The sequence below is a fragment of the Spermophilus citellus genome, assembly GCF_964194105.1.
Source record: "Spermophilus citellus genome assembly, chromosome: 7".
Classification (NCBI taxonomy): Eukaryota; Metazoa; Chordata; class Mammalia; order Rodentia; family Sciuridae; genus Spermophilus; species Spermophilus citellus.
In genome coordinates this window covers 109,149,588-109,163,685 of record NC_138188.1, presented here as the reverse complement: position 1 = coordinate 109,163,685, position 14,098 = coordinate 109,149,588, and the positions used below count along the sequence as shown (strand labels likewise).

Genomic DNA, 14,098 nt, shown 5'->3' with positions numbered 1-14,098 from the left:
GTCCATCTATAACTAAAAAATATTTTTTTAAAAAAGATTTTATTGGTAGAAATTGGTTAGAAAATATGCTTTCTAGAGAATATTAACATTTGTTTCTGCCAGGTACTTGGAGGCATTATCAGGATCACTCCCTACCTCTCCATTAATTATAGTATGAATGTAGCCAGGTAGGCACATTTGAGATATAATTTACATACTATAAATTCTTATTTTTTAGAGTATAGTTCAGTCGTTTTCAGTATATTCACAAGGTTTAAGACCACTTTTAAGTACATCCTCAACTCTAGGTTCAGACTACACAGGTAATATAAATTTGTGCTGCACACCCACATGAGGGCTAGCTTTATGGTTACAAATTCTTGAAGAGATGAAGTTTTTCTTTCGCCTACAACCAGGATAAAGGGCCAGGTTTCCTTTTTGTCCCTACTTCATGGCAGGTTTGTTTCTATTTGCCCTACACCCCAGGGATAGTTGTTTGGAGTCCCAGCTCTCACAGTGGTTTTCTTTTAGATTCCCTCCTAGAGAGTGAGTCTCTCACCTCCTGCATCCCTGAAGCCATCAGAACAAAAGTTCAGGGTCACAAATGTTGAACAGGTACCAATTTCAGTCTTCATTCTTCTCTCTGGTTTCCTAATTTTGGTTCATTTGGGATCTCAGAAGAGTTGATTCTTAACTTACCAACTCAGCAATACATTTAGACATATTTATAAAAACTATTTTATTTAGCATCTTAGTTGTTGATAGTGGCAGGATTATTGAGGATACTGCAGGAATATGGTCTGCCTTTTAGTTTTGTTTATAGTGTATGTTTTTTCTTTCTTACATTAAAAAAAAAAATGTACATGTAATGGTGGGAATCAAATCCAGTGCTTCTTCCGTGATAGGCAAGTGTTCTACCACTGAGCCACACCCCCAGCCTCTTTCTTACATCCTTAGTCTCCTCCTGCAGAGAGAGCATGGTTTATTGTGAGCCATGTCCTGTCTGTGTGTGGCTATTCTTTTCTTCTTGGAAACTGAAGTGGAATTCCTTGAGCTGACCGGGGTCTAGGACTTTTACTTTTGTTCTCTGAAGGGGACATAGCTGCTTCCTCTAAGGCCAGCCATACCCCCCAGTGGCGGTGTCTCACATTTGTTTTAAGTCTATACTAAAGCTAAGTTCATTTCCTTTCCTTTGCTTGTGGCTTGCCAGCTTTGGGCATGAATCTGAGTCCCTTCTGCCTCCCCACAATCACTTTTTCCTGGCTTCCTTTGAGGATAATTTTTCCACTGCTCCCAATTAACCAAGAGGATAGAGAAAGCTTCCTTAAACCATTTCACCTCCTCTGGAGAAGCCAGCTTGCCTTTGTAGTTCAGATAGGAACTCCTCAAAGGGAGGATATATGGGTCACTGCTGTCCACTGCCCAAGTTCAATTTATGGACTTGGTGGCTGTCCCTGGAAATACCACTCTAAATCCCATTTTTAGCCAAGTATGGGCCTTGCCTGTCTGGGGCTGGGCCCCAAAGGAGCCCAGCTGCCTGAGCAACTTCCCTCCCGCTCCAGGAAGCCTCTGCTAATTATCACCTCCAGAAAACAGAATAGGAGGCATAAAACCAGTAATTCATAAGGGATTTGGGAAGGAAAGAATTCCCTTAGGAAACTTGTCAGAATCTCTTCTGGAAGTTTTTGTAATCACCATTCACCCGATCCCAAATAAGTGAGCCACTGCTTCTGGTAATGTTGATCTGGAACTGCACTGTTTAATAGGGTAGCTACTAGTCAGCCATGTGGTTATCAAGAGCTCAATGTGTCTAGTAAAAAACTCAATGAATTTTAGTTTTAATGCTTAAAAATATATAATATCTTGATAGTTCTTATATCAATTACATGTTGAAATGATAGTATTTTGGATATGTTGAATTAAATACAAATATTAAAATTAATTTCACTTTCATTATTTTTAAAGTGTGGCTATATTAAAGTTACTTATGTGGATTGTGTTTGTTGTTCTCTTTATCTTTGGGCAGCACTAAACTAAAAGGTAACTTTCTTATTTTTTGTGTATTTGTACATGCACCACATGATATTTAGATACAAACTAGTTCTGCCTGCCTGCAGCCTCTGCTTGTCAGATGGTTTGACATTGCTGCCTCACTCAGAGATGGAAGTGACTTCATTCATCCTTGCAGAGATTTTTCAACAGTCCCCAGCTGTCCTCCATCTTAAGCAGAAAGAGAAATATTCCTAAATGTGGAAAATAAAAATGAGATTTTCAAGGAGCCATGTCGTCAGCAATAACCTCAAATGGTCTATACATGCTCTCTTTTCTGAAGGTTCACTTTTCTTTTCAGAAACAAGCAAGTTCTCACTGATGCATTTTCTTATTGTTGCAGCTGCTGAGAGTAACCACTGGCCAGAAAGTAAGACTGAACCCCATATAGAAAATACCATCTTTTATCAGAATCAAGCGGACTTTTCAACAGTGGACTCCAAAGAGGGCATGATGGTTCAGACCTCTGGAATGAGCCATGCATTTTCAGAGGCTCCAGAAAATCGTACTTTCCTAGTTGAAACGGCAACTGCTGAAGGAGGAAACGAGTCTTCAAGTAGAACAAACTTCACTCAAATTTCACCTGAAATTGCAACAACTCTTACATCCCAGGGCAGCACCTTAAGTGAGTTTGTACTGAGGATGCTCATTTCATTTATGTATGTCCAGTGCTGGAAAATAACAATTTCTGCTACTGCCTTCTTCCTCATCTTGAGCAACTATGCCCATCCAGGGGTCCTGGGCTGGAGTGGATCAGACCTGTGACTTAAGCCCCTGGCCTGTGGCTTGCTTGTAACATAGACCAGAGGAGGGTGCAGATTTGCTAAGTAATCTGGCCCATTCTGTGGTATCTACATTCCAGTCAGCCTGAATTCAAACCATGTCCCTCCTCCATAGATTCTGCCACACAATACCAATCTCAGGGGCACAGATCTAGTGGGATGTGTGGCCAGGGAAGACTGTACTTGTTTATGTTTGTTGTGTTGGTGTGGTTTTGTTTGTGTTCATGTGGTTCAAATATCTGTTCTTGGTCCAGTCAGCATAGCTTGGAGGTTTGCTATTTTTGGGAAAGGCTTTCAAAGGGGGCTAGGGCTTCACGCATCAGACTTAATTGAGGAAGAGAAGTCAGAATAGCAATGTTTAGGTACTACTAGATACCAACATAACTATTTTAAGTCCTTATGAAAGCAGGTTATTCCTATTTTAGGAATTTAGAAACAAACTCAGAGAAGTTATTAGCCCAATGTTTGGAGGTCAAACAATTGACGGGGTTCAAAGCTAGAATTTGAGCCTATGTAGCTGAGTGAGGTGAGAAGGTTGACTAAGGAGTGGAATGCTCAATGTGATTGAAGGTACAGAAGAGACAAAGACAGGGGTGGCCTCTTTGTGGGGCGGTAGGACCAGCACCCTCCCTGTGGGAAGCATGATCAGCCAGTGGGACCGTTGTGTGAATGGGGCAGGGACAATCATGGAGGACTTTGCAAACCAGACAGTTTATACTTGGTGTGGTGAGAAGTCACTGAAGAGTTTTGCACAATGGAGTGATACTGGTAAAGCAGATTTGATGAAGATTCATCTGGCAGCCAGGTACAAGATGTCTGGTATGGACGTGAGAGGGTAGGGGGAATCTAGAGTGGGGGGAACCACCCAAGTAGACACAAATCCAGGTGTTGACCTTGTGGCCACAGAGATGAAGAGACAGGGCTTGGTGAAGACTCAGCAAAAGGAAGTTGGTAGTTAGTGAGGTTCTGAAAATAGAGGATAAAGCCAGCAAAGGTCACTCTGTGGTTTCATGACCTAGTGACAAGAGGTCTGACTGTGGACATTCGGTTTTTAAAAGAAAAACATATGAAGGGATTTTGTGTCCCATGCATGAATGGTGGCTACAGAGCTTAGAAACTACACATAAAACTGCCTGGTTTTGTTGGTCATCCAAATATTGGGAACTCTTGTTTATGTTGAATTCAAGCCAATTCTGGGACCAACTTTGTGGGATGTGGGTGATGAATAATGATGATCTGACACTGGTCTCATAGGTCCATATCATCTGTTACTTAGCTTCAATCTATCCCTTTACTTGTAATTTTATCCAAAAATGTAAACTCTCTGTCTTGTTTTGTGGCCTCCCTTTCAGGAATTCATTTTCCATAGAATGAAAAATTGTTCTTGATTTCTTCACATCTATATATTTTGTAGAACTCAGAGTTGAGCCCATTAAAAGATTATGAAGATATTTGAAAGTCTGCTGGTAGAATTTTAATTGTTGCCCTCTGCTTTCAGGCTTGGAACGGCTTCAGCTTCCATCCAGCAGTTCAGGGTCAGAAGGAAGAACAGCCCCTTCTCAAACAGAGAGTGGAACACCCCAGGTCTCCCTGGAGAAGGGGACGGGGATGCCAGAAGAAGCATCTGTACACACTCAAATGGCTGGCACTTCAGATTCAAGCTGGTCTTCCTTTGCTGCTTTGGAGCCAGGAGAACCCACTATGCTGTCGAGGAAAAGAAATTCCTTAGGATCAGAGCTCTCCGTACTGCATTCCTCCAAGACAACTGCTTACCCTCCTTCCTCAGACCATTCCTCAGGTGAGTTCCCAGCTCACCTCTCCAGTCATTCAAAATAGCCACAAGTAAATGTGTATAACTAGCTAGCTAAATACCTAAACAGGAGCTAAGGGGGAAATAAGCAAAAACCAAAAACAAACAAGCAAGCAAAAACAAGAAAAATTTAAAAAACATTCCTTTAGGGCTGGGGATATGGCTCAAGCGGTAGTGCGCTCGCCTGGCATACGTGCGGCCTGGGTTCGATCCTCAGCACCACATACAAAGATGTTTTGTCCGCCAATAATTAAAAAATAAATATTAAAATTCTCTCTCTCTCTCTTTAAAAAAAATTCCTTTAATGCTAAGTATTTGGGGTAGAAGTATAATCTACAGAGCTTATTTCAGTATGTTTAAAATATGTTTTCTTTAACTATACAAGAAAAAAATAATAGTTAGTCTGGTGGGTATGATGGGCCTTCTCTCCACCAACCCATGCTTCCTCCATCCCTCTCCCCTACACACACACACTCCCCCGCCCCCCCCCACACAAACAAAAAACAAAGGCTTAAGTGTTACTAGTGTGTATTCTTACACAACAATACATGCCAGGGTGCTTGTAAGAAATGGTGAGCACCATACCATCTGATTAGGAATTAGTTTTATTTCTTCAAGATTGCAAAAACATTTCTTTAGTTGTCAAAGAAAACATGGGTATATGTTTTTTCTAGGCTTCATTTTGGGGAAAAAATGCATTGCAGGTGTTTGCAGGGCATGATATTAGTCACTACAGCTGTGGAGTACTCCTCTCTGCCATTCCACTTCCTACTCATCAGTTGAGTCTCAGCTCAAGAATTCCATTTCCATGAGCCTTTCTACACCTTCTGGACCTTTGTGCTATACACCTTGTCATACCAGGTCATCCAAAGCCTACCCACTCAGAGACTGTAGTCCTCTTGGGAACACATGCTACTTCTATTACTTCTCCTAGGGTCCCTGCAGACCAAAAACAAGGTACAATTGAAAAGAAATAGGTATTAATATGTGCCCAAATACCCTCACAGGGCACATGCTGCCATGAGAATGCTGGAAAATGCCCTTTCCTCTCTTCTCAGGTGTTAGTTGGGGTCGGTGTCTACTGCTTGTTTTCATACTCAGGCAATAGGGAGCAGAACGGAGAGAGTCAGGAACCTTCTTGGGAAATTGAGGTTAGGTTGCTTCGGAAAATGCTGTTTTAAAATTCTTGTGTCAGAGATTTTTAGAGTGCTTTGTAAGACTAGAAGTTTTGGGCTTATGTCATCAAAGCAAAAACTGAACCCAGAGGTCCTTTTTGTAATGCCTATTTAAAGCAGCCAGTTCCTCTTCCATTTACTTTGTAGACAGTTTCCTGCTGACTGGGGTTTGGATATAATTTATGATTCATATTTTAGGAGTTTGCTTTTTAAGATTATTCATAAACATTGGTTGGATTGGATAAAAGCTATGATTCTTTGCAGATTCAAAGTTCTGTGGTTCAGTGATTTATAACCAACTTTACCAAACAGTGGAAAGGAAGCATTTCCTAGGAAGCTCCACTTTGATTTTAGTCAGGGTCATTTAATATTTATAATTTAAATTTAACCCAGTATGTGGTTTATTTGAAAATCAGCCCATGTTTCTAACTTTACTGGATACAACTGTCTACTTACCTATATTTTTCAACACTTAAAAAAAATATTGCCCTCAAATTCTTTGAGCAATTGTCCTTTTAGAACCTTAGCATTCTAATATTAGGAGATTTCTATCACATCTTTCATATTCGAGCCTTCTACTGAGAATTTCTTTTCCTTGGTGAATTAGGTATTCTGCTCTAGGTAAAGTCAGACCACCCTCTTAGATAATGGAGAGGGCTTTTGGGAAGAAGACACATGGAACAGAATCTGAAATCCAAGGAGAAACAAAGTTCTGCTTTATTTTTTAAATTTTTTATATTTTTAGTTGTAGATGGACACACACCTTTATTTATTTGTTTATTTGTTTATTTAATGCGGTGCTGAGAATTGAACCCAGGGCCTCACACATGCAAGGCAAGTGCTCTACCACTGAGCCACAACCCCAGCCCAAGTTCTACTTTATTTTTAAAGCTGGGTTGGCACCTGTCAATCCACCAAACAGAGCTCTATATACCTCTTACCTACCCTGGGGGGAAATATTGAGCTTTTATTCTCCCTTTACCTTCCCATGATAAAGTTGATGTAAGTACTTGGGAGAGTCATCAGGACCTGCCAAAGCAGACCTGGAATTGGCCTGGCCTAGCTGGGCTAGCTCTGTAGAATAACAGAAGTGAAGGGGTGCAGTAGAGACTTGAGCCTTTTTTAGGATTTTTTTTTAAGTTATAGATGGACACAATATTTTTATTTTATTTGTTTATTTTTATACGGTGTTGAGGATCGAACCCAATGCCTCACATGTGCAAGGCAAGCATTCCACCACTGAGTCACAACCCCAGCCCAAGGCTTGAGCCTTTTGGCACTTGTCCACTGCATCCTCTGGTAAATGTCCATTCCATCGTCTGGTAAATGTGACCCATAGAAAAACCTGGCACTTAGACTAGTCAGATTAGTGACACTCTTCACAAGATGAACATGAAGATGGCGAGCTAGGAGCCTGGCACAGGGAGGATGGGGTTCCTCATTGAAAACATCAGACCAGATGATCTGAAAGATCCTTTCTAGTTTCACCATCTGAGAGTCCACACACACTCGGCCTTTGTCTCCCTTCACTCCTACTGATCCACCCAGAAACATGTGTAGCCTAGCCTTTTCCCAGGCTGGGATAGCCAGGATTTATCTGCTTCTGGAAATAAACTGTACATCACTAAAGCAGGCAGCAGAATCAGACTTTAAAAAAACAGATCAGAAACCATTTAAAATTATTTTTTGTGCTGCTTTATACTTTTCTGTATTTTCCATATCGATCATGTACTGTTTGATCATTGGAGGAAAAGTATACAAAGCAACAAAGGGGAAAAATTTCTTTGGAAGGCAGGAAGAAATATGTGTATGTTGAACTGTGTGAGAATGGCTACAATTGAGGACTAAATTTAGTCTGAGCTTCCTGGAAACCAGGGCACAAAAGGAAGCTGGGTGGGGCATGCGATTGTTGTCAGATAAAGTATGCATACAATTTAATCCATAGGCATAAGTGTTTGGGGGGTTGTAATTCTAAGAGGAATATTTACAAGGAATGTTGAGAATCATAATGGAAAATGCCTTCAATTGCCGTTTTGTGGAAATTGTGCTAATGTTCTTTAAAAGGTGATATTTTATATAGATTCTCAATAGGAGTGGAAAGTATTATAATGGATCTCAACTTATGAAAGTATTTCTGTGGGTAGCTGAGCTGATGTGGTCCAGGTAAATTGCATTGTGGTGATTTCACTTTGTAAAGGGAGAAAGTATAAATAACTTAGATGATTTTAGATTTAGCCTATCCTTCTCAAATATCAGCTGCTTCATCTATACTATTGCCAAGTTCTAGATAGCAGTCAAGGTAAGGTTGAACATTTTGATGCATACTTGTGATTGTGCGGTGACTGGAGAGTGACCCATATACCTTTACCAGGCATTCTTTTCACCTTCTATTATAAAGACTAGTAACTTTGCTTGTGTCTGCTCCTGGTGAATGAATGGTCTTCCCATTTTAGTTGTTTTGTTTTTGTGGTAATGAGAATCAAACCCTGAATCTTGCAAATGTTAGGTAAGCATTCTACCACTGACCTACATCCACATCCCTGGTCTTCCCATTTTTTAAAAAAAATGTTTCTTTTTTTAATATGTTCTTTTTAGATATACGTGACAGTAGAGTGTGTTTTGACATAGTTTACACACATGGAGCATAACTTATTCTAATTAGGATCCCATTCTTATGGTCGTACATGATGTAGAGTTTCACTGGTCATGTATTCATGTATGAACATAGGAAAATTATGTCTGATTCATTGGTATTCCCATTTTTGAATGGGTGCTTTAGAGGCAGAAGCAAGCAAGGAAGGGAAATTATTAAAAAATTAATAATACTGGCCTGTTGACTAGAAGTGTGGTAAATTTTCTCTTAGGTTATTTAGCTGGTGCTCATTTAGTAACATAATTAGCAATTGTAGACTAATTTGACCCCATATTTCCTCTTCTTTATTAAGAGGCACTAACTCTACAATTTTCAGACAAATTTCATTGCTTTACTGTGAGCATTAAATGTGACTAGTATATAAATACTTAGTACAATTCTTGACACATCATAACTCGTCAATTAATGATAACTTTTTGTAAGAATGATATGATGAAGAAGCAATGTGCTACAGAGCCCATAGTCAGGGAGAACAGCCATTTTCCTTTTGTGACTCAGTATCTGTGACGTTAGTGATTATATTTCTGTGGCCATTTATTTGATGAAACCACCAAAATTAATACCTGTTTTGATGGAAACATCAAATGGAAGAAATAAGGCAATTTACTAGGAATAAAAGTGTTTTGGAAGTAATTCCTTGGAGATAATTATTTTGGGCCAGTATTTATTATGCTTTTCATTTTTCATACTAAAGTGCTTTTTGTTTTCAAGTAGGGTTAGTTTGGGGTAGGCCATGCCTACACTTTTCTGTTTGGATCTTTCTATTCCTTTGTTTCAATTCCTAGTTTTATGGATAACCTGCATCTTCATTTTGACTTTATTAAGGCCAGTAACCAGAGCTGCATGCTGTGTTCTAGGTTTAGCTAGGTTTATGGTTTTGTATGAGGATAAGAAGAACCTTTTGCTTCCTATGTTCTTTCTCTATAACTATATTTAAAATTTTATTTGTGCTTTTGGTCACAACTGCACGTAAGTCTGATCTTTAAGAAACTGTTTATAATGACAACTTCCTTTCCCCCCTTTCTGGATCATAATTAATAGCTCAAAGCCTTTTGTTATATAGGTATAGAGTATGTTTATGTATAAAGTACTTTTTGTTGTTTTTAGCTTAAAATGATTTAAAAGAAAAAAGGAGTCTGTTTTCTTCCCTGCCATGTTTCTTCCTGCTCATGGGCTTTCTTGAAATTAGGAATGAGTATTTTGTTGTTGTTATTGTTGTGGTGCTGGGAATAGAACTCAGGGCCTCATGCATACTAGGCAAGCACAATGCCACTGAGCTACATCCCTAGCCTTTTGGATTAGGGTATTAATATACCATTCTGGAGGTCAGTTCTCAAGATATCCTTTGAAAAATTCTCTGTGAGAGGGAGCCACTAGCAAGCCAAGCAACCTATAATGTGGAGCAGACTGTACATTTTGACCAATGGCATGTAATTCAATTCTTGAGGTTCTTGACAATTATCCAGTGACCTCCATCCATGGATCAGAAAAACCATTCCTCATCTGCAGTTCTTGATCTCCTAGGGGACCTACTGGAGTAGCATGTTGGGTTAAGAACTGGTCTCCAATGTTTAATGAGACTAAATAATTATAATAATGAAGGCCGTCTGATTTCGGGTGAAATTAAGTTAAATTCATGGGGTAATAATGAGTATCTCCTGATGTTGAGACCTTCTGTTACTTAATGAATCCATTTTGGTGGATAGTTATTTCAAAACAAAATTTATGGTGGCTCTGGGTTAGGGAAGAATAAAGAGCCCTTGACAATGAAAAGGATGGGAATTACTGTCCTAGAGCAGTAGTGTCCTAGCTGTATTCTGCAGAACCTGAGGCCTCTTCAGTGGTGACCAGGGGGCTAGGCTTGGCACCATGTGACTTTTATTCATTTTTTAATTGGATTTTAATTTATAATAATACTTGAATAAAAAGATACGTAAATAAAATAAAACAAGATGAAAGCCTTAACACAATAGCCTGTCCTGTTTAAGCAATATTATGAAATTCAGTAGTACTAATTTTATCTTCTTCTATAAAAACCAAAAAAGCAAATAATGTATCTGTTATGATTCTCTTATCTTCCTTTTAGCTTGCACAGAAAGCTTTGCATTGTGCTGCATGAGGAACATCACTGCTTCTCCACTAAGCTACATGAGAATCAGAACTAGTGAGGAGGGGGTGAAGGTGTATGTTTTAGTTGTACATGTGTGTAAACATACACAATTGTCTGTATCTACATCAGGTCCAATAGTGTTTAGATTTATATTCAAAAATATAATAAACATTATTTTTTACTTAGATAGTGCCAGATTTTCTTGAGTCCTTGAGTAGTTTTGAAACATATTTTCTTCTGTTTTAGCTTCTGGGAATATAAAGGAACTGAACAACTCTACTACTCTCCAAAGTCCACTGGTCAACCAGACAAAGAGTACACATGTTGCCACCACATTCACTGACAGTGTCTCAAGGATTCTCAGGTCTTTGACTGTCAGTCTGGAACCTATAAACAAGACAGAGAGTTTCCCTAAGGACTCCAAAATTGCCACAACTTCAGTTTCAGTCCCTTCCTCACCCTCTACAGTAGAATCAAGAAGTAAGAGTAGAGTAACCAAGAATCCAGGAGATGGAGAATTCAATGAGCCATCTACAGAAAATGAATTTGGTGTTACATCTTTACATTGGCAAAATGATTCCACAAGTAAGTATTCTATCTTTACTTGATCTGTAAGGATATTTCTAAATAGCAGATCTCTTTAAGAACATTTGTAGCCTCTGAAAAATTATGTACTCTTTGATGACACCAGCTCCTTCATTAGTATATCACATTATTGCATTTTGATTTTCATTCTTATGAAAACATTGTGAAGTTAGTTGGACAGGTGCCACCCCTCCTGCTTTTTTTTATAGGTGAAGAGGAGGTTTAAGTAATGCATGCATTGTCTCACTCAGCAGAGTTGAGACCGGAGCCTTAGGGCTGTCACTTGATTCTATCTTGTTTTTAACCCTACAGCATTGTCTTCAAAGTGAGAGCTGACCTAATCCTTACAACTAGCTTCAGTGCTTTTATGATCAGATCTTTACAAATAAATGTACAGAATAAATATAGTTCTCAAGTTCTTGGTTTGGTTTACTCCCTATAGTTGATTTTTTTAAAACTACTTCAGGATTAGGATAATCTTTATTAATATTACAACTGTTTTAGAAAAGTGCTGTATGTGCTATATTTATGCACATCATATTTGTTGGATATAATGCCGTACTCATTTCCTCAAACTACTTTTCAAGGGACAGAGAATAAAATACTCAAGTATAAATTACTTTGCTATTTGCACATGCTGTTTAAAAGTCCCCTGTTCAAAAAACTTTTATTTTTTGGTATTGCTATCTTGTCGACACCAAGAGTTTGAAAATAATGATTTAGAATATGATAATGTTTGTCACATACAATAAATATTAAACAAGATTTCTGTGGAAAAGGATATCTTAAAGAAGACTCACTTCTTAGTTGTTGGAGGATCTTTTTCATACCCATATAATGGAATTTTTGTTTATATACTATCTCACAGCCTTTAGAGGACATCAGCTTGCCAGCAGCTCTCAAGTGAAAAATGGAAGTTTCAGGCTTCAGACTGAGACTGTGTCTAGGTCAGTTCCCTCCAGTAGACACGAAGAGAGCACAGCACACTGGTCCTTGACCAACAGCAAGACATTTGCAGATGTGACAGGAAGCTCTGCTTTACATCCTGAAGTTTTGAACTCTTCAGTTTCGACCCAAGCTTCAGATTCTGCTCAACAGTCCAGAAGAGGTACCACAGTGTCAGATGAGAGAAGTTACTCAGAGTCTTCGTTTATATCTTCCTCAGAAAGCCTAGGTTCTTCAACGCTACATGGAGAAAATTCAAGTAAGTTTTCATTTCACAGGGTGGTACCACATGGAAGGTGAGAGACTTAACAATGCTTATGACTGACTGTGGCATATTAAGTCATCTATTAAGGAAATAGCTCCTGAGGCCCCTCTAGTATCATTACTCTCAGGCCATTCTTATAGCTGATTGACAGATGTACATGTATATCCTATCATATTCCATATTATTCACATACAACTCAAGGTCTCTCTGTCTATGTACTCCTTTTCTTTGTTGCCCACCCTGTATCCCCATACCTGCCTCAATCATAGAGCTTCTGAAAGGTGAAAATATCACCTTCTCATGAATTGTTGTTCACTCCAGGACATTCATAGCATTCATTGAAAAATACTCTCTCCCCTCCTCTTTTTAAAAATAGATTTGAGATATAATTCACATTCCATACAGTGTGCCTGTTTAAAGTGTACAATTGATTTTTAGTATATTTACAAAAACTGTGCAATCACCACTACTATCTAATTCCAGAACATTTATATCACCTCCCCCCCCCAAAAAAAAAAAAAACAAAAAAAAAAACTCCATACTTATCAGCAGTCACTTCCCATTTTACCCTCCTTCCAGTTCCTGGCAACCACTTAATTTTCTTTCTGTCTCTGTGGATTTGCCTGTTTTAGACATTTCCTGTAAATGGAATCTTATATAATCTTTGTTTTTCACTTAATGTAATGCAATGTTTTCAAGATTCATCCATATTCCAGCATATATTAGTATTTCATTTCTTTTTATGACAATATTCTATACTATAGGGATACACTGTATTTTATCTTTTCATCAATTGGTATATCGTTCCCACCTTTTAGCTTTTTTATTTTTTTAGTTGTAGATGGACAGCATGCCTTTGTTTACTTTTATGTGGTGCCTCACACATGCTAGGCAAGTGCTCTGCCACTGAGCTACAGCTACAGCCCCTACCTTTTAGCTTTTATGAATAATGCTGCTGTCAACATTCCAAGTACAAGCTTTGTGTGGACATGTGCCCTTTTGGAACTGCCACATTTTTAAAGCAATGCCATTTTTAAGCTTCTGAGGGATTGCCAAGCTATTTTCCAAAGTAGTACACCATTTTATATTCCTCCCAGCAATGTACAAGAGTCCCAGTGTCTCCATATCTTCACCAACACTTGTTATTATCCATCTTTTTTGATTATATCCATGTTATCAGTTTGAAGGGTATTTCATTAGTTTTCTTCTGCATTTCCCAGCCGACTGATGATGTCAAATATCTTTTCACATGCTTGTTGGCCATTTGTTTTATCTTCCTTGAAAATGTCTATTCAGATATTTTGCGCATTTTGAAACTGGCTTGTCTTACTCTAGAGTGTAAGAAGTCTTTGCATATTCTGGATACTAGTCCCTTATCAGATGTATGATTGACAGGTATTGTCTCCTGTTCTGTGTGTTACCTTTTTACTTTCAGCCCGGGAACAGAGTGTGGCGCGGGCCTACAGTTCCGCTGCAGAGGGGAGCAGTTCCGGGGCTCACTCCCACAGCGGGCACACCTGGGCTGCTCTCACCGGAAGTGGGGAGCGAACTCTGCGGTCACTCAGCTTCGCCCCTGCCGGCGCCACCTCTGCGGAAGTGGGGAGTTCTGCGGGCGCCACACAACGCGGGAACGCGACAGAGCGGGCGGGCCTGCTCTCAAGGTCGCCCGCCTCTGAGCCTACACTTGGAGGTGGTGTCTTCCCCAGCAAGGATTCTCTCCACAGCCCCTCAGCCCACCTGGCACT

At 39.3% G+C, this 14,098-nt stretch overlaps 1 protein-coding gene across 1 annotated transcript in view; it reads left to right on the top strand.

Annotated features, from left to right (window-relative positions):
* Positions 1-14,098, top strand: part of HEG1 (heart development protein with EGF like domains 1) — a 75,082-nt gene that overhangs the window by 19,655 nt on the left and 41,329 nt on the right. The window contains exons 2-6 of the mRNA XM_081302656.1: positions 2,372-2,653; positions 4,309-4,608; positions 10,805-11,143; positions 12,012-12,347; positions 13,789-14,043. Of these exons, the coding sequence (XP_081158782.1) occupies positions 2,372-2,653; positions 4,309-4,608; positions 10,805-11,143; positions 12,012-12,347; positions 13,789-14,043 (1,512 nt within the window). The remainder of the gene's footprint in view (positions 1-2,371; positions 2,654-4,308; positions 4,609-10,804; positions 11,144-12,011; positions 12,348-13,788; positions 14,044-14,098) is intronic.